At 40.9% G+C, this 21,284-nt stretch overlaps 2 protein-coding genes across 2 annotated transcripts; one reads left to right on the top strand and one right to left on the bottom strand.

The window, feature by feature from the left end:
• The first annotated feature begins 2,472 nt into the window (after positions 1-2,472).
• On the top strand, positions 2,473-4,374 carry LOC117288112. Its single transcript, XM_033768811.1, has 2 exons — positions 2,473-2,836; positions 3,341-4,374. Exons 1-2 carry the CDS (start codon positions 2,473-2,475, stop codon positions 4,372-4,374), a joined length of 1,398 nt encoding a protein of 465 aa, XP_033624702.1.
• A 1,462-nt stretch (positions 4,375-5,836) lies between these two features.
• Positions 5,837-21,082, bottom strand: LOC117288471 (methionine synthase reductase-like). Its single transcript, XM_033769349.1, has 12 exons — positions 20,952-21,082; positions 18,412-18,587; positions 17,724-17,874; positions 16,943-17,060; positions 15,165-15,945; positions 14,370-14,513; positions 13,816-14,061; positions 12,744-12,967; positions 11,973-12,168; positions 10,307-10,512; positions 8,538-8,738; positions 5,837-7,259 (listed from the first exon to the last, which is right to left on the bottom strand). Exons 2-12 carry the CDS (start codon positions 18,556-18,558, stop codon positions 7,115-7,117), a joined length of 2,559 nt encoding a protein of 852 aa, XP_033625240.1. The 5' UTR covers positions 18,559-18,587; positions 20,952-21,082; the 3' UTR covers positions 5,837-7,114.
• Between the last annotated feature and the right edge of the window lie 202 nt (positions 21,083-21,284).

The following is a 21,284-nucleotide window of genomic DNA, read 5'->3' as shown; positions in this document are numbered from 1 at the left end:
ATATCAAATTCAAACATGTTAGTTTCTTTCTCGAAAACTACGTTTTGGAGGGAGCCGTTTCTCACAATGTTTGACACTATCAACAGCTCTCTATGCTTGTTACCAAGTAAGGTGTTACGCTAACAATTATTGTAAGTAATTAGTGTCCACTGCCCTTAGTAAACCCCCTACTTCAAAATCCACCCGTGATGATCTTAAACAAAGGTTGTTCAACACAATCCAACCAAGGTGGTGAATGACTCGGCAGTCGTGCGGAGCGAGCAGTTTAATAACCCCCGTTCGTTGCCCCAGATTGTGCCCTCGAGGGTCAAGCCCTCCTCTCCAACCGACACAATCCAGTTAATCCGGGGGCATTAGGTCCGGATTGAGATAGTGCTTGTTGTGTGAGTGTGCGCGGATTTATACCTTGTTTCCTCGGATTAACTGTCCACCCTTCAGGAGCGAAGGAACACATGCATGTTTGGACGGATGGGAAAACCCACCCATAAAGTCCGCTTTAAAAAAATATGTTAAATTTATATTTAAAATTGTTCAGTTTAAAGGGTTATCTTTATACAAGCTCAAAGGCTACACCAGTTTTAAGAATTCGATGGTTCAATTTTTGTCAGAAAACTGATCTCTCTATGTTTAACTGGATTTTAGTTTTGTCATATCCAAAGGTAGAGGCAACACATAAAGGGATTCTAACACACCACCTTTAGTATTCATGAGGTGTTAACCGCGATCTACACCCAGAGCTCAGTTCCCTGGGAAGCAAATAACCCAACGTTCATTCAATTAACGCAATACTGCCTTTAGCCATCTTTATTAACACACCTGGTTTAAGAGAAGCAATTATGGTCAAGTGCCATGCTCAAGGATAACAAGTGTGGTAACCGGGATTTGAACCCACACTCCAATGAGTCCGATGCAGGAAGACCGCTTGGCCCGACACGCTTCAACAAGTTAATTAAACAAAAAAATAAGTAAGGTTTGTGGTAACACCATGTAATAATACCCTCTGATCTATTTCCCCTCCGTGCTCTAATTGAGTTAGGGTGAATCTATAATGAAGGTTAATCTCAACTCGACGTTTCGATCAGTATATATATGCTCTTCTGGAGAAAACTGGACTCTAATGCTATGTGCTGCTTCGTTTTTGAAGCTCTCTGTTGTCATGACACTTTAGATCTTGACACTTTTCTTTTGAATTTTCTTCCAGAGAATATGTTAATTGTGCCCAGCACGCCCCATATGCAGCTACATTTCTTCCGCATGGCTGTACTGACTGGGTGTGGTGTGGCTGCCGTCTTGATTATAATCAGTGCTACTGCGCATGCGTTCAGGAAGAGGCGAACAAGGAGAGTCTTCAACGTCAGGTAAAGCCAAAATAAAACATAGCAATATTATCAAAATGGTTTGCAATCTTGCTGTGAAACGGATACATCAAACAATCCACAAAAAAACATACGTTAACACCCAAACCAAGCAAGGCGCCCCCTATAGTGTCCCCCATACCCTAAAAAAGGCCAATAGGTCTAGTGTCCGTGCAGCTCAAATGCTATCCTTCCAGTAATTGGCACACTGAAGAGCAGTGTCGGTAGCCTTCTAGCCAGGTCATAAGTTGTTGTTGGTGATGTAAGTAGGGGGCTAGTCTTGGTGCAAGTCGTTTCTCGTTTTCCTTTCACGAACAGCGCGGCCAACTCACCAACAGTGCCCGCATCGACCGCCCTTATACACTCACCTGAAACGAGAAACGTCTTGCACCCAGACTAGTAGCAGGCATGCATTAAGATGATCCATGGTCTGCTGCTCTCTGCATTCACAGGTTTTGGGATCTGCAGTGTATCCCTTCTTCACCGGGTTCGCTTTACAGCTTCTGACTCCTGTACGCAGTCAAGAGTAAAGTCAATGACAGATATCTTCACTCTATAGTATTTGCATTCAGACCAATGCACAAGTTGCGCTTGGTCTGCATTGAAATTTTACGGGTCAAGCATATTTTTAAAGACCACCCAATGCAATCTTGTTCACATGTTGCACACAGCTCTGATCATGGATCTCTCGCAAAAATGTACAAGTTTGATTAAGGTTAACACTTTATTATAATTTGTTTGATATGCAGGAAGCGGACAATGAGTATGACGCCTATAACCAGCAGGCCTTCCAGAGAAGGTAAGTCCAGCCAGCAAAACAAATAGAACCTTGCATGTGACATCACAAGCCAAAAACAGTCCCCTCGCTGGGGTCAACCATTGGCTTAAAGTCGTGAGCGGCGCGTCAGGCATGCAGGTTTACACATTGTTTGTCATAAACTATAATGGCCAATGCAAAGGGTATAATCAATCGTTCAAAATCAACCGTTTAAGCAGGGTAAAGAGGTAGGACAGCGTGGGAAAACAAAACCAAGGCAATTGCTGTATGACTGTTCAATCGGAGTTTTATTACACCAAACACATGCGGATGAAACCCTGAAAGGTCAATGACAAAAGAATGACATCCCGAACGGTCAAATATACGAGAGTGACACCCGAACAGTCGAATGACAACCCGAACGGTCAAAGATACGAGAATGACAACCCGAACAGACACAGATACGAGCTTGACAACCCGAACAGACACAGATACGAGATTGACATCCCGAACAGACACAGATACGAGATTGACAACCCGAACAGACACAGATACGAGATTGACATCCCGAACAGACACAGATACGAGATTGACATCCCGAACAGACACAGATACGAGAATGACATCCCGAACAGACACAGATACGAGAATGACAACCCGAACAGACACAGATACGAGAATGACATCCCGAACAGACACAGATACGAGAATGACAACCCGAACAGTCAGAGATAAGAGAATGACACCCGAACGGTCAAAGACACTAGGATGACACCCCGACTGGTCAAAGACTTGAGGATGACACCCGGACAGTCAAAGATACGAGGATGACACCCCGAACGGTCAAAGACACGAGGATGACACCCCGACTGGTCAAAGACTTGAGGATGACACCCCGAACGGCAAAAGACACGAGGATGACACCCCGAACATTCAAAGACACGAGGATGACACCCCGACTGGTCAAAGACTTGAGGATGACACCCGGACAGTCAAAGACACGAGGATGACACCCGAACGGTCAAAGACACGAGGATGACACCCCGAACGGTCAAAGACTTGAGGATGACACCCCGAACGGTCAAAGACACGAGGATGACACCCCGAACATTCAAAGACACGAGGGTGACATCCCGAACGGTCAAAGACACAAGATTGCATACAAACGTCCATATGTTGTAATTGTTTTGGGGTTTTAATTGTTCTCATGTTGTTTGTTTTGTTTCAGATCATTGCTCACGGAGCACACATGACACTAGCGGGAGACTGCATCCACATCATGGCTTCCCCGACCCGCTCGCCAGTGGCTCCGCTTCATACGTCGGTATGAGTGACCTATTAGCAAACGAAGCAGGTCCCGACATCAGAAGAATCTCATCAACATCAACACTGATCTCCATTGTAGAGTCCCTATTGGATCCAAGAGACACAATCTACGAGGTCCGAGATGATGGCTTCGGGAACTGGGGAGCTCGGGAATCCAACCCTCAATACACCAACAGCAGCGTGTTCTCTGCGGAGTCAGCACAGCGTCTGAACCAGAAGCTGAGAGCTCTACCGAGCGAGCTCAGCGTGGAAGACGACGATGCTGATGAATACGAATACAACTACCCCTATGCTGACCTGGGAAAACTAAGATTGCCTGCGGCGGCCGACCCCAACAGACTCAGCACCTGCTCCGATGATACAGAGTATGTGGTGGTGCTCAAACAGAAACAATGCGAGGCAACATATTCATCACACGTGAAAGGAATGGTCAGAAGTACGCCAAGCGGAATGAGCAACACTGATGAAGTACCCACAACCTCAACTGGTCACACGACCACGCCCAGTCTTCGGGATCCTTTGGGCGGTAAGGGGTTGGCCGACCACTATAAGGTTCCGCGCTCACCAGCCGTTAGGCGTGACACAGCAGACACTCCGTGTGGTCAGCAGTTCGTCAGGAGCTACGTTACTTCGATCAAGAGCATGACCGAGAGTTCGACTGGTTTGAAACGAAGCTCGGGACACAGGCAGACAAGACGGGTCAAAGAGATGGTACAGTGTCCACCGCCTCCCCCTCCTGAAAATTATGAAACCCCCCATGTGTACGTCAATGGTCGTGGTACAGGTAGTACAAAGATTTTCTCTGAATCTCCTAAGCCCAAGAGACGGGCCCCACCCATACCCAAGCCAAGAACACGGATACCAGCAGAGCACAAAACAACCAAAGACACTAAAGAGGTAACCTTAGAAACACAAACTGTAGAAAGATTCATTTAAAACTGATGATTTGACTACCAGGAGACAACATAACATGGTCAAAGGAAGACCTAGACTTGATGACAAGTCGTTAGTCAGTGTCACATTGTCTGTCAGTGCTGCCTATAAGAAGCGCCATGCACCCCAGTAACACACATCCTGCCAATAACGCGCTGGACAAAGTGAGACTATACATTCATGCAACTAGGATCGAGGATGTGAGTACCGTCCCCGCAACAACAGTTGGAAAGGTGCACAGAGCGGCGGGCGGCGAATAAGACCGACAACAGTAACCGACTTGATTTTAAAACTAAGGAAGACTGTGTGCTCAAACGAACAGCTGACCGAACCAACATCTGAATACATTTTACTACAATGCAGAGGAAAGCGTCAAGTACTCAAAAGGCAATCCATTCTCGCAGCAATGTTGAACTTGACGTTTATTTGGAAAAAAATATATAGACCTTTGCGTATGACATCACATTCAACAACAGCGCCCTCCATGGGGCAAATCTGGGCAGATAGTTGGACGATGCCTGTTCTAGGAGCAAAATACATATCGACCTAAGCATACCATCAACGTTGCTTGCGCTTGAAGGGGGCCAATCGGTTAATATTAGCAGGTTTTGCAAATAACTTTAACCGGCTTCCTAAACTGGAAAAAGCACATATCCCAAACTAACCAATCTCGCATGTTATGGTTTAATATTTTGAGAACGATCGTACATCCTGGGTAGACTCGATTTGGCGCAGAAAATGAGAAAGTAGGACAGGTTACCCATAAGTTAATTTATAATGATATGATCTTTTATTTAAAGTCTTTTTATGCAACAAAGTGATCAGCAAGTATTTATAAGAACCTGGGATCAGAGATACAATAAGGCTGTGTGCTCCCTAATAACGAAAATATAGATTGATTAAGGTGGATTACAAATAAATATGAATGCAATTGTTGTGCTATTATATAATTCTATACTCTGTAATTGACAAAAAACTGTGATATACCAATTTGTAAAGACTTAATGAAGGCAGAGATTAACAAAAACACCAATTTAAAATCGCTAGTCCTGGATAAGATTTTATGAAAGTGAAAAATGACAGGTTTGGAGAGAACACCAATCCTAAATAAGAATACCTAATTCTGATAAGTGTCACTGCAGTGACGCCACTCAGGTTCAAATTATGGAGCATAAAAACTGGTACGTTTTTAACACAACCACATTAAAGGAACACGTTGCTTTGGATCGGACGAGTTGGTCTACAAAAAACGGTTTCACCATTTGTTATGAAATGCATATGGTTAGAAAGATGTTTTAAAAGTAGAACGATCCACACAAGTATCACTCAAAATTGCACGGTTTTCCTTTTACGTCACGAACTAACACGAGGTAAAAAGAAAGCCACGCAATTTCGAGGCATATTGTGTAGATCATTGTATTATACTTTTACATCATCTTTCTTCCCATATGCATTTTATAACAAACGGTTACAGAACGCTTTTTAAAGACCAACTCGACCGATCCAAGGCAACGTGTTCCTTTAACTATGAAGTGAAACGTTCATGGAAATTCAATAGATGCAACACAGAACTCGGGTAAGTACTGAGTATACAACACATATCGGTGTATATGGGTAAAGACCAAAATGAAAATGTTTCTCAAGATGCTGTACACTATAAACAGCTGAAGTAAGCTTCTATCTAAAAGTTGTTGTCATTGATTTTAAAATGACTAAAAGTTAACCTTCCCTTTTAATGTTTTTTTGTGTGTACATATTTAGAAAGCTGTGCAATCTGTAATGATAAGTGATGATTGGAAAAATAAATGTTTCGTAAAAAGTGTAAATAGTTGAGAAAAAAAGGTGTGATTTCCGTAAATATTCAAAGTACCACTGTCAAAGCTCCTTCCAATTTAATTTTAACCTAATATAACATGATCTGAGGTCGAACATAGAAAAACAAATAACATAGGGGTAGAGGGATATGAACCAACCACCCCTTAAGCAAACTAATTGCTAAGCATCCATAAACCAAACTACAAAAATGAACCTCCAAAAGTACGATAAAAATAAACTATTCTCAGGTAATCATACTTTTTGGGTATGATTAAGGTAAAACAAAACATAAATATTCTCTATCGTTATTTCTCTGGCTAGCTTGTCAAAACACCAACATTTCAAGCATTTCAGGGCCAGGTGTCTTGGATATAAACCAATGTAAAGTCTACGCCTAGACAGAACCAAATCTGTGCTTTATCATACTTTACTACACCTATGTTTGTTTGTTTGTTTGTTTGTCTGTTTAGATGATCTTCCCACCAAGGGAACATGGCAAGGCTCCAACAAGAGGATATAAAAACCAAATGGCAAAAGAAAATCACTCCCATACAAGCATTGGGGTTTAATGTCTATGATTATGACTTGCACAAATCAATAAATTGTGATTAATAGCTAGCTGACAATACTCATTCTAGTCATTGTGAAATCAGCGATTTGCTTAGCCTGATCTTAACCCACAATCTATTGATTGCAAGTCATGCAGTCTCACTACCTGACCGTACATTAAATCTTGATGTCAAAATCTTCTACACATCCAAGGCCCGATACTTCACAGAGGCAACAAAGGCAATTGCCATCATGCCCCCTTGTTATTGCCTTTGTGCCCTTGAAAAGCTACAGTAGAAATTTTCTACTGTACTACCAAGCAGAGAATGCCTTGGTGCCCTTGCCCTTTAAAAATCGAAGCATACAGGCCTGATACCCTTTATGTCCAAACATCCTCCAGGTAGCGTTTCTCTTCTCTAAGCGAAGCAAGAAGGACTGCTGCCTCGTATGCATTCCTCCCTGTTTCTTTGATGAAGATGTCACTAAATGTCTCAGTCACATTCTTAGCCATGTGCTTGGCATCCCTGCAAGAAAACAAAACCAAGACATCCCTGTCAGAAACTCGGCAAAATTAAATAAAAACAATTACTGTACATAGGCTGACCTACAATGTACATTACTGACGGCTTGGTTAGTTTATTTGCTTATAATTATTATTGTCACTTACACTTTGCAAATAGTGTCATTTATATTGTGGCTGCTACATGCACCTTAGCACATGGTAAACCCGTATAAGGTGCTACATAATTGGGCCTCAGAATTCATCACTTCAATAACCTATCTTTCTGAAAGTTTATATAATTATACTTAGCGCCTTGAGTACCTTGTTTGGTAGATACCTGCGCTTTATAAGACTTTGATATTATTATTATTAGTATACTTGAGTTTTTCTCTTACACCGACGTGTGAAAACCAATTTACACTCAGTGCATCCCAAGTCTGAAACAAATCCACAAGCTACTCAGTTTGGATTCAGACCCACAACCCTCTAATCCTAGAGCAAACGTTTTTCCTCTTGACACCTTGCTGGCCTGAGCACGATTGGTGAAAAAAGGCAAACTCCAGTCACAGAAGGGACGTGGTCAGCGGTTCAGAATACTTCTTAACAAATTAGGCAATTTAACAATAATTAAGCTGTGTGGCTTCATCAATCGCGTGCATAGTCTCCCGTTCCAGTCGCTTGGGATCGCGGCTCTCAAAGCCACTAAGGCCTTGACAAAAGGCTAACCCTGATCTGGCAGATACACTGTACATCTATCATTACAATGTCTGCTTTATCTCTGTACTTGTGAACCTTGTCAAGTTATTCATGAGTAACGCTGTGTAACATGTTTCTTTACAGTTGACACTAGAACCATCTTAATAATAAAGACAGAGTCACACGATTTGACAATGCCAAAAAGAAAGTTCCGTCTGAAAACTCACTGATGGCATCAAGGTTTTCTCAGAACAAATATTACTATAAAAACTGAAAAAATTGTGGGAAATAACATTAATTTGCAGATCTCTCAAATCAATGGTGCTTATTTGGATGGCTGTAATTAGAATTAATCAAACTAGCCGGCCCAAAGAAGAGCCGAGAATACTGTTTAAAATGTCGAGACACCAATGCTTTTTAAAACCAACACTCCCTCAAAAAGAGTTTTTTACTCCTTTTACATCAGCTAGTTTACTATTTGAAATAATTTATGGTTAATTCTGTTATGCAACGTTTACCATCACAAGGGGGATGCTCATAAGGAAATGAATCCCACCACTTACTCATTGCCAGGGTTCGATACAGTTAGTAGACAACCACTCACCCACACACATAGACGACAGCCTTGTCCTCCAGTATCAATCTACACAGAGCAGTGGCGTGCAGCTTGAGATTGTCCTGGACGTAGCGAGGGACCTCGGAGCAAGTTGCATCATGACTGGACTCAGACGGGGCAGGGTCACGAGAGAAGGATGGAGACAGTTTGGTCAAGATGCCGGAGGACAGGTGCTCCTGGAGGAGTTCCCTGATTGAAGAAATATAATGAGAAGGTTTAAAGGCAGTGGACATTTTTGGTAATTACTCAAAATAATAATTAACATAAAACCTTACTTGGTAATGAGTAATGGGGAAAGGTCGATAGTTCAAAACACTGTAAGAAACAGCTCCCTCTGAAGTAACATACATTTTGAGAAAGAAGTAATTTTCCACGAATTTGATTTTGATAATCTCAGATTTAGAATTTGAGGTCTCAAAATTCAGCATCTGAAAGCACACAACCTCGCGTAACAAGGGTGTGTTTTCTTTCATTATTATCTCGCAACTTCGACAACCACTTGAGCTCAACTGTTCAAGATGGTTTGTAATGGAATAAGAGTTTTACTTCAAACATAGCTCTGCATAGCTTGAAAGAAAAAAAATACTGGGCCCTTTGGTACGCCCATCGGATGTGCATAAAGCGCTATACAAGAGCTCAGTATTATTACATATGGAATTTGTAATTGAAAATGCCAGTGCCCTTTCCTATGAAACTAATCCACTGGCCCTCTGTACAGGAAACTCAAGGCATGCATATTACACAGGTACTTAGACTGGTTTCCTGTCTAAATGTACCTCATGTAATGTAACCAACCCCAAAGCAAACTAGTCAATGCAGCATCTCTTTTATAGGCAGTGGACGCTATTGGTAACTACTCAAAATAATTATTCGCACAAAACCTTACTTGGTGACAAGCAATGGAGAGCTGTTGATAGTACAAAACATTGTGACAAACAGCTCCCTCTGAAGTTATGTAGTTTTGAGACCTCAGAATTAGATTTTGAGGTTTTGAAATCAAGCATCTGAAAAAAACACAACCTCGTGTGACTTGGTTTTTTTTTCTTCCATTATTATCTCGCAACTACGTCAACCAATTGAGCTCAATTTTTCACAGGTTTGTTATATGTTGATATACACCAAGTGAGAAGACTGGTCTTTAACAGTTACCAATAGTGTCCAGTGTCTTTACGTTTACTGTAAATAGTGTAGGTACCGTATACATGACTTAAGGACAGAAAACAGTACATCAAATACACTTCCCCAAAAACCAGAAACATAGTTCATTTGTTACTGGCAAAGTTTTTTTATCAAGAAAGGTGAAAGTCCCCCAAAAGAAGAGCCCTTTTCTTTGAAAGTTGAAGGGATACTGAAAAGGGGCTCCAATGTCAAATTCAGTTTTTGTGATCCATACATTTTGCAATAGATAGATTTTCTATTAAGTCTTTGACCCCACATTAAAACTGTGTAAAATACCAATTCGTTTGATATCCTTCAGAGCAATGACTGTCAAAGTCCAAAACATTTGATGACATTACACTCAAAACATGATCTGTACATTTGTGTACAGAGAATTTTAGTACGTTGCTGATATTTAATTGAAACAGCATTGGATTTGACCCATTTGTATTGTACAGACCCTCTATAATAATTGTTAATGACCCTGGCTTCATGTCTGGGTTGCAAACAGTCACAGGACTCACACCACACTTCACTATCACACAGTGATACAGTGCTCATGACATGAACAATTTAAACACACGATTTATGTCACCAACCTGTAGAGAAAGTCTCTCTCTTTATGCCGACATCCGAAAAAGAGCCAGGCGGAACCGACAGAAGCCCCGTCCTTTTTCAGACACGCCCTGTGGTCCAAGAATCCTATGAATGGTGCCACACCCGTTCCTGGACCTATCATGATGATGGGTGTGGCAGGGTCGGCGGGCAAGTGGAAGTGTTGGTTACTGCGCTCAAAAATCGGAATCTGAAAACAGAAGGGCGTGTTCACTTTTAACTATATTAAATCTCTAATTCCATGGCTCTGAATAACTTCATGTAGTTCATCAATTGTTGACTCAAATAATATGATGTTGTCTTTAGTATTTGAGACTTGTAAGTTTTATTCTTGACGTTCTATTTAAATTATGTTTATTTAATCACACTCTTTCCCTTGAAGCCGAAGATTTCACGTCACTTATATTTTCTCCGTCTTTAACACAGATAGCAATGAAAGTGTGGAACTATCACAGATCAGTGAAACAGTAAAAGGGTCATTTAAAGCCGGTCACATTAATAACAATCCTAAAATAAATTTGTTGCAGAGAGAGTAACCGGTTTGGCAATGGCCGAGGAGAGGCCTGTGTACATGCGTGCTGAACCCGGTCGTCTAGATCTAGCATGGCATGCTTGTGGACCCAGTGCTTGTTTACCCAGGGTAGCCCCACGAGTTGTCAATTAACTGTTCTCTCTGGGGACCCTGGATGCATACATTACAATACACAACAATACAATATAAAAGCACCTTAAAACTCCCTACAAGACATTTAGAGCCCTAAGAAGTACATAATGAGGCCTAGGAGTAAAACTAGTTAAAGGAACACGTTGCCTTGGATCGGACGAGCTGGTCTATAAAAAAGCGTTTGTAACCGTTTGTTATTAAATGTATATGGTTGGAAAGATGTGTTAAAAGTAGAATACAATGATCCACACAAGTTTGCCTCGAAATTGCGTGGTTTTCCTTTTACTGTGCAAACTAACACGGTCGGCCATTTATGGGAGTCAAAAATTTGACTCCCATAAATGGCCGACTGTGTTAGTCCACGAGGTAAAAGGAAAACCGTGCAATTTCGAGGCATGTTTGAGTGGATCATTGTATTCTACTTTTACAGCATCTTTCTACACATATGCATTTTATAACAAACGCTTTTCAAAGACCAACTCGACCGGTCCAAGGCAACGTGTTCCTTTACAAAAAACCAATAATCTAATCCACAAAGAGGGGATTGATTCAAAAGACTAAAGGCACTAACCAAAATAAATTTTTAAATATCCAAGGTAAAGCCATTGGACACTTTCGAAACAGAACAAACAAACAAAAATCACAGATTTACAAATAACTGGGTTTACAGAAGGTAATGGTATAAGACTTCTCTTGAAATATTATTCCATGAAATGCTTTACTTTTTGATAAAACATTAAAACAATATCAATTCTCGATATCGAGAATTACGAATTTATTTTAAACACATGTCATGACACTGCGAAACGTGCGTAAACAAGGGTGGGTATTCCCGTTATTTTCTCCTGACTCCGATGACCGATTGAGCCTAATATTTCACAGATTTGTTATTTTAAATAAAAGTTGTGATACACGAAGTGTGGGCCTTGGATAATACTGTTTACCGAAAGTGTCCAATGGCTTTAATAAGATTATTTAAAACCAACCTTATAAAGAGAATCAGTGCCGAGGTTGGTCGTCGGATCATTGACCGAGTTGTCGTTTATTTTCTCCTCTCCTTTGCTCATGTGACTCAGCCAGCCAGTGCAGACTCCTTCTCGTCTTTTGCTTCTGCCTTGACTCTCGGGAAAGACTACCACATTAAAAACAAAATGAAGCTTGGACGGATTTACCAGAGGTGAGCTGAAACAGAGAGAAACATCACCATTGCTGATTTGAAAAAAGGGAGTGATGACCTGGAACAATTTTCATATTACTTATGTAAGCACAACAAAAAGAGATAAGCACAACAAAATGATGCTTACTAGAACACGGTTACCAGCCAAACTACCATGTCACATGTACCATTTGTGACTGGTATCCTGCTTATTTCTGCTAAGCAAAGATTTAGTTCTGTTACATTGGACCCTGTCCTGAAATTATCCCAAGACTCCCTCTCACTTGCCTTGGTACCGCTTTGCTTTTGCCCTTTTCCCGTCAAGGGAACTCCTAAATTCCCACAAGGGGTTACAAACGGCAACCAGACAAAAGCCAATCTCTCTCACACAAACGTTGGTCTATGATTATGAATTGCACAAACCAAAGAAATTGTGATTCAGTAACTAGACGACAATACTTAATCTAGTCATTGTGAAATCAGCGGTTAGCGTGGGGGTTTCAAACCTAAGACCTTGTAGTGTGCAAGTCCTTCAGTCTAACCACTGGACCACAGTGGTCATCTTTGTACAATTTCATTTTCTTCAAGACATTATACAAACCTTGATATAGAGTACGGTCTTGGCTGCAATCTGGTGAGATGCTCAAAGACTCGACTCATTGGTGGATTGCACGATGGGAAGGCAGTCAGGATATCCATTAATGATAAATGTGGATCTCTGACAAAGGCACCGTAGTCCGATGCTCCCTGCTTACTGCAAAGCTCCTGCAGGCGACGTTTCTCAGACTCCACATCAGTGTGCTCGACAAGGACTCTCAGGAAAGCCTGGTATTAAGAGAAAAACAACAATAAATTTAGGACAAGGGCCACTCAAAACAAACTCTGTTACAGAGTTACAAAACACAGGCCATACCAGAGCTGTGTATTGAGAGAGTTGGCACACGGAGGAACCAGTTTTCTTTGGTCACATGGTTGATGAAATCTGGTCCAAATATAGCACAACCTGATGGGCAGACTAGTCTGGCAATCTTTTCTCGAAGGCTAACCCTAGCATACATGTAGTCTTTCTCCAAGGCTCATTCTAGCCGAGCCTTTCTCCGAGGGTACATGTAACATGACCGAATAACACACATGTGTATTGTGTTGTCATTTAGCCTTTGAGAAGGACTCTGCTAGGCTTGAAACGTCCGGGCCCAATTTCATGGCTCCTCTTCCTGCCTTGCGATCACTTCTCTCCCCTTACATGCAAGTGCCAAATTTCTCTTCTAGATGTGTTAGCGTAGAATTGCCCAGTCTACTGGAATATGCATGCACGCCAGCCAAAATATCCCAGCTAACCCAAGAAATCCGCTTGACGTTAAGCACATAATTCTCTGCAGAAAGCAGAGCAATGAAATTGGACCCAGGCCTTTGACTATTTTTAGCATTGATACCATAGGTTATTTTGGTTACTAAGCAGTTTGCAAAAGCTAATTCTATTTATCTCAACTTCTATTTTACACAACTATTAACTGCAATAGACCCCTGGCATATGACATCAAACGCTCTAAAAAATACCCTCACTGAGGTCATTGAAGAGCTATCGTTGGCCAAGAATTGTTTAACCACAGCTCACAGCAATACCGGCCTATGCAAGGGATCTAAAAAAAGGAAGCAAACCAATGATCCCATACCTTCTTGGGTGGGCTGCGTATATCACATGAGTACTGAAGTGCATGTCTTATTGTGCACAAAGGTTGGGGGATGTACTCGGGTACTGCTGCTCGTCGTTTCTTAGTCCCTGCCATCACCTTGAGACTGAGCGGGCAGTCCGCCTTGTCTTCTTGGCCGAGTCTTTGGATCAGATCATTCACTTCTTCGTCGTCGTTGGGACAGATGATGCTGAAGGAATCCCCGGGTTGGTAAGACATTCCACTTCCCTGATAATAATAATAAAGAAATTGATTCATGAAATCAAATTATCCACTAAATATTTGTTTAACCCAGCTACTAACTAAAAATGACACTCTCCACAAAAATGAAACTTCCCTTATTGTCTTCTCTCGATTGGGTTCTTGGCCTTGGCTAGTAGGCCAACATGTTCAGTGATTAAGTTCACTTTTCTGAGAGTCCGTGTTTTCACAACCAAAATAAATTAAATAAAAATTTTAAATGACACCCCCCCCCCTCAAAAAGCAAAATGCAGTACTTTACCCAGATCACTGAAGAGTCTTTTTTAAGAGCTTACCGTGATGTCCAACTCAACATCCAGGGCAGTTTTGACTGCATCATCTCTAGTCAGCTGGGTTGTTGTTGTCAGTGTTGCCATGGTAACTTCAGAAGAAGCGGACGGCAATTTTGCACCACCTTGAAGAGGGAGTCCTTCCAAGTTCTGCAAAATATCAAAAAAAGAGAATAGATTGATGACACAATGGTTATAGGCTTTTGGTAAAACTGACAATAAAGACGGTAATAGTTGAAACTTATCTTGAAGTATTTTTGCTTAAAATGCTTTAAGGTTTTTGAGAAAAGAGTACAATCAGTTTTGATCTCGCGACTTAAAAGCCAACGGTGTTTGAGAAGAGTGAAAACATTTAAAGGTTTCATTCGGTTTTATTTGTGAGTCCAATGACTGATTGAGCTCAAACTTTCCCAGTTTGTAATTTGGTGTAAAAGTTGGGCCACCGAAAGTGAAAGTGTTGGGCCACTGGTCTCAGACAATCTGACAAATACCAGTGTTGTTCAAAAGCTTTTAGTGGTAATACTCAAAATTTTAAATGGACTTCTCATGACTTCTCTTCAGACTTTGCAGCATTGTCTGTGGCTGTTCACCGAATTTTGAACTCATTAACAACATGCATGCCCTCCTTCGGTGTCGAATCTATTTCTCGCAAGAGAGTTCGTGCACGTGCAGTAACTGTCTGGGAGTTCATAGTTCTATGTCAAACAGCCACAGCCACAGGGCTGCTTTGATCCAGCCCCTTTAAGTTGTCCGTTTCAATATTGTTGGTTTTAAGATACATATAATTTGTACAGTTCTTACCACCGACTTCTCTGCATGGAACTCAACCTCTAAAAATGGAGGAGGCAATAACGGTAGGGTTAGACCACTCTCGGATAAGGGTGGTACAGACTGCTTCAGACAGGGACTGTCAACAGTCACCACTGTGGATGAGTGTCCCTCAGATGCTGTTTTACCACCTTGTGCTTTTTGGACCACTCCACTCTGTCCAGCGGCACTAGATGTCTCTTCTGTTGACGATTGCACTTTATTTTCTTCATTGTTGAGTTTTTCTTGTCCTGATCTCTGTGTAGCAGTCTCCTCTCTAGCTTCTGTTTGAGAATCTTTCTCAATTGTTTGAAGTACTGCAATCCCACTAGTTGTAGTTCTGGACTTTGAAGATTGGGTAACAACTACATTAGAAGTTTTGGCATTATTAGTCGGGCGGGCATCATCAGTTGGGCTGAAATCAGGCACATCTGTGGTATAAACTCTGCTGTCAGATGGATTGGCATTATCATTCAGGCTAACATCAGCAGTTGGGCCAGAGTCCTTAGAAGGAATCCCACCTGTAGAATCACCGACATTCAAATGTGACACTGCTTTGGCAATTTCTTTAACAGGGTTTACAGATTTCATGTCGGACAAATTCAAATCTTCAGTACTGCGGTTTCCTTCTACTGCCTTCTCACGATCACCATAAATGGTTTCTTTTCCAGTGGTGTCGTTATCATTCCGGTGACCAGAGTGGGTGTCAACAGCTAAGCATTTGCAGAGGGCCGGATAAAGCCCTTCCATCCATGGTTCTGCAACTATCTCTAACCTAAAAAAAAAAACCCCAAAACAGAAAAAGATCTGTTAGTTTCCAAAAAACAAATTAAATGGATATACATGTACATTAACAATACTAAGAATCCAAGCATTTATATAGCGTTCTTACACAAATAAAAGGTACCACAACGCTTTACAACAATAATTACAAGCAATCAAAAATTAACAATACAAAGCAATGAGAAATAAATAAATAGCCTAGGAAGCAAACTAAGTATGGAAAAGGTGTGTTTTGAGTGATATTTTGAAATCGGAAAGTGAATTAGCATGACGTATAAAACAAGTTCCAAAGGTTTGGTGCTGCTGCATAAAAACCTTTGGAGGATGAAGTGTATCTGGTTTTAGGTTTAGTGAGAATCCTTGTATCTGAAGCGGAGTGTGCGGTTTGACTGGTTAGGAGTGTTAAGCTCAGTAAGGTAAGGGGGAGCAGTTTCATTCACACATTTATATGTGATGGTTAACAGTTTGAAGATGATACATGTGCATTCGTGAATAGGAAGCCAGTGGTTGAAGGAGATGTGAAACAAGGTCAGATTTTTTTGCCATAAAGAATAATTTTGCTGCCCTATACTGTAGTCGTTGGATGCATTGTAAGCTGAAAACTCATCTTGCCTCGTTGCCCCTTGGAATTTGATACGCTAAGTCCAAAATGGTTTGCTGTTTTTCCCCTTTTATATTAAGTCAAGCCCTGCTGCCCATAGCCAAGTAATCCAATACAGCACATCTTGCAATCAGTGATCAGGGAGTTTTTGCACAACAAGCAGAGAGATATTTAAAAATACATTCAACATCATACAGACAAAGTTTCCACACTGGTGTAGATTTTAGAATTTTTTTCATCAGAACATGGGAAGATTGGTATTATTTTAGGAATTTTCTGCAAAATCAGGGAGAGTTGAACTCTGCCAGTCTGCCATCTTGTGTATAAAAATCTATGTTTTATGTTTCCTTGAAACAAGTTCAACTATTTGACTGTGATGAAGTCTTACCCTGTGGCGTCATCAGCAAATCCAGGTTGGTAGAAGTGGCCAGCTCCCAGTGCCTGAAGTCGTTGATTGAAGTTTTTGCCGTTTTGACAAAAATTTGTATAATTTGAGTCACCAAGACCTAATAGTAAAATAAAAGAAAATAAATGAGACAATAAACCACAAGGGAAATTTACTAGGTATATTTGAAAGAATTTTAGGTTGATCAGAGACAAATACCAGAGCACGACTTGAATTTGCAACCTCTGGATTGCCAACTCCGCTCTCTACCAACTGAGCTACCCATTCTAATGTTGGCGGTCCTGTACCAGTCAAGATCCATTCAACCTATAACTGCCTTAAAGTTAAGGTAAGTTTACAATTCAACCTGGAAAGCGACCGAGAGAGATCACCGTAGGGATCTTTGAAATGTAATAACAAAAATTCCACTTTAGGGGTACTTCGTTTTAGGGTGAGGTCAGACACTTATTCTGCTATTCTCATAAAGGGCTCCATTTAAAGTATTACAAATTGGGTGGACCAAAAAACTGAAATTTGACCTTGCAGATGCACTGAATACAGTTTGACTTTCTTAAAGATTAACAATAATAATAAACTGTTCATATAAAGTGCATTACACAACAAAATGAGCCAGAGTTGAACAAATGAGATTTGAGAAGGCGTTTACATTGATCCAGAGTTTGTGCGTCCTTGATGTTACGGGGGAGTTTGTTCCGATGAGTGGGAGAAAATGCGTGTTGGCTGTATGACTTAGTTGAAGCCGATAAACAGGCCAGCGTCTTACCTAACAGAGTAAATTCAACCTGACTGAGATGATCACTTGGAAGGGTCTTCTTCTTCAAGCGTCGCCAGAACTTGGTCGCGGTATCCGGTGGTTCGCCCTCCCCTGTTGTGGAGACGACTATCACAACACACTTTTCATTCTCGATACAAAACTGTAGAAAATACAAGAAGTTATGAAAATAATAAAATTAAAAATGCTTGGTTCTTATAATAGCCCTTTAAGACATCCACTCAGTATCATAGCACTCACAACTTTTTTCCTACAAGATGTGGGACTATAATGTGTGTTTGAAGTATGAGACCTATTCCTTTATAGCACCATGTAATGGTTTCAGGGTGCTGTGGTGCAATATGCAGCCAATCAAACCAGGAACATCGGGGCAAGCTCTTTCTCTATACACTTCAGTGCACTGGGTCTTTTATGTTCAATACAGAACACACAGGACCTAGTGTACATGTACCTATGGCTTTATATCCCATCTGAAGGTTGCATCAATTACGAAAAATGTACACTTCAGCCATATTGCTATTTAAAATGGAGCTACATACATCCATAATAAGTAGCATACGCCAAAGTTTGATTAGCCCTTTATTTTAAAATGAAGCTCCACAGAAATGTATCGAGCACTGTTAATTGTGATAAAAGACGATTTCATTTGATAGATACATATATTAAAACAAATATTGACCTTTTTGTCAGTGACACTTAAGCAGTGCATCTCAGGATCCAGACCATGTTGTGGGGACGTCTCAAAGATTTCCTCTGCAATGGCCTTGGCCTGGCCTGTCTGTGAGCCGTACAGCAGCAGGAATCGACCCTGGTTACCTTTAGTCATGTTGCCTCAATCACAAGGGTTAATATATCCTGTTCAAAGAAAACAAAGTTTTGTATTATTCAAAACACATCGAGAGATACTAATTAAGAGGTAGCCCCATTTTTGCGATTCCAAGAATTAGCCACAAGTGGGGCTACTTGGATAGGCTGACTGGAAAGATGAATGTAAGACAACTCGGCTGTCGCACAACTCGACAGTTCCGGTAACTTGACGGATTGTCTGTTCAACCGTTGGAGACGGATGGCAAAGACAAGTCAACGGATGGCCGTGGATGACTGTAGATACATTAGGGGACCTCAGCGCAGGAACCATCAAACTGTACTGACTTGGCGAGCAATGGCGTCCCCCAGGAAGGGGGTTATGGGGGAGTCCAGTGTAAGCTTGCAGGCCAGGAGTTGTATAAAGCGTTGAGTTGTCTCAACCTTTGAATTGTCCGAACTGTCGAGTTGTCCGATAGACGAGTTGTCTGAACTCTGCACATGCTGGAGAGATGCGTTAGTATTAAGATCACAAAAATGTACCAAAAAACAACCAAATAAAGCACACTAGCTTAATACAAAGAATATTTAAAATACAACATTCATTGTTTGCATGTTATTAATTATTAGACCCAGTATACTGGATGGCTTATAGTCCTTTTTTATGTTTCTATTTGTCAGTAAAATCGGTAGCTTTTTATAGGCCTAATTAAATGTAAGTTTAATAATTTTTGTTTACAAAAACTAAGTGATGATGAAGTTCCAAATATTAATAATAATGGTCCTTAATAATAAATATATTGATTCACAAAACAATGGATGACCATGATGGCGTCACCATATTATGTATGAATGTAGGAACTTAATTAATGGAGTCACACTGTCCCTGTCTAACTCAACTGTCACAGTGAGTTTGTCTGCGGTCACTGTCAGTGCATCATGCCATGGTCTATTTCTACCTCCATGGTCAGTGTGCATGGATACTCACTCACACTCTGTAGACTAGTTAGCCCAGATTGGACTCCTCCGTTGCAGGCAACGCGACGGAGTCCAGGGTATAAAGGTCCCGTACCATTGCGAAAAATTTTCAAAAAATCTGTTAAAAATATTTCTACCTAAGTCGGGATTCTGAACTTTTACTCACATGTTCCTTGTAGTTGGAACTCAAAGTTCGCATTATTTAAAATTGTTGAATTTTCTCCTTTGGTGTTAATATTTTGTGAAAAGAAAATTGAAATTAGCGTGTTCTGATCCCACGTCGTGCACTAACTTCCGGTAAACACTTTCTTGCACTGATCACTGGCGGCCTACTATTTGCGCGCAGCCAAATCCCTGTCACTCTGCGTTAACCAAACACTAAGCAGATGGATAATAGTCGGTGAGCAATTTACACAAAGCGCAGAACTATGCGATACCGAGCATTGACGTCTTGTGACAAGACTCCATGAGCCGGAAGCGTATTTTTTTCCTAGGACAAAGGAGGCCTTTTACCATAAATTAGCGCATGCTAACCGTCCCAAGAAAAAAAATATACTTGCGCAGGAAAGCGCCCTCTGTTGTCCGCACATATACAAGAAGCACTGTGAAAAAGCAAGACGGCGCGCAGCAGACGATTTTTTGCTGCACGCTTGGAATTTTTAAGAAAAAAAACTTGATATTTGTAACCAAAATTCAACCTGAAATTTATAAAAATTCTGTTTGAGCTGGAATATCCTATGCCTTCTGGATTTTAAAATGTATATTGGAGGAGTTGAAGACGAGTTAACGGCACCTACCCTGTTTTGACGGCAAACAGCGGCAAGATAATGCACTGTAATCAAAGCCATGCGCACTTGGGCTCACAATATCAAGTGGTACACGATGATCAACATCGCCAGCGCATAACTTCGACATATTTTCGGATATAATTTCTTCCATGGATATATTTGTTAGCTGTGAACTCGTTGAGAATATAGTTAGGGACACCATGAATATATGAACGGAATTTCAGCTTCTCAAATCAGGTAAAAAATAAAGAAAATTGTATTCAAACTTGTGTTCGCATTGTGTGTTCGCATTGTATATTACTAAAATACAATGCGAACACAAGTTTGACTACAATTTTTTTTACAATTTGTAAAGAACCTTTATACCCAGGACGTCAGTGCAGTGGCACTGACTGACGTCCTACGAGGGCTATAGACTAGTCAATTACAACATTCGCATTAGTTCAGTTGTTCATGAGTAAAACAAAAAATGGTCCGAGACCGAATCCCGAATCCTGAATTGCAATCGATTACATCATCATCAGACATCATCATGCATGACATTAATTTTACAATTTGGATTTTTTTTTTTTTTTTTAGAGGCCACCGCCGCCATCGTAACATCACAACAAACAAGAACAACACAACACGCCACGGCGTACCAACTTACCAGCCACGCAGCAGAATTATCAATGGGAAATCTTTCACTCCAAACAGTAGAGAGTGGCTAGAAAACCAAGCCGAAAATGTAAACATTAAGTTCTCCAGTCACTTGACTTGTCATGTGTGTGTGTGCGGCAAGGTTGATGGTTGTGCAATCATTCAGTGGTAATCTGCCTACCATGGGACGTTCATGTACATGTGCAGATGCATACAAGGACGCGAACCAGGGAATGTTACCAAGAAGAGTGTAAAACAATGAAAATTATATTCTTACTTCAACTTTATATAATTATCTATGAAATAAATAATGATTTTAAATAAATAAAATCGATTGAATTAA

The sequence above is a fragment of the Asterias rubens genome, chromosome 3 (genome assembly GCF_902459465.1).
Source record: "Asterias rubens chromosome 3, eAstRub1.3, whole genome shotgun sequence".
Classification (NCBI taxonomy): Eukaryota; Metazoa; Echinodermata; class Asteroidea; order Forcipulatida; family Asteriidae; genus Asterias; species Asterias rubens.
Note: the sequence above shows the minus strand (reverse complement) of the source record. Positions and strands in the feature narration are given on the sequence as shown.

What these genes read in the sequence shown, in the direction of transcription:
- LOC117288112 (XM_033768811.1), top strand. Translation starts at nt 2,473, where the DNA reads ATGACATCCCGAACGGTCAAATATACGAGAGTGACACCCGAACAGTCG. An exon ending in CGAGAATGACAACCCGAACA is followed by an intron (nt 2,837 to 3,340) that starts GTCAGAGATAAG and finishes GTTTTGTTTCAG; the next exon opens with ATCATTGCTCACGGAGCACA.
- LOC117288471 (XM_033769349.1), bottom strand. Translation starts at nt 18,558, where the DNA reads ATGACTAAAGGTAACCAGGGTCGATTCCTGCTGCTGTACGGCTCACAG. An exon ending in GCACTGATTCTCTTTATAAG is followed by an intron (nt 10,513 to 11,972) that starts GTTGGTTTTAAA and finishes TTCTGTTTTCAG; the next exon opens with ATTCCGATTTTTGAGCGCAG. An exon ending in GAGAGAGACTTTCTCTACAG is followed by an intron (nt 8,739 to 10,306) that starts GTTGGTGACATA and finishes TTCTTCAATCAG; the next exon opens with GGAACTCCTCCAGGAGCACC.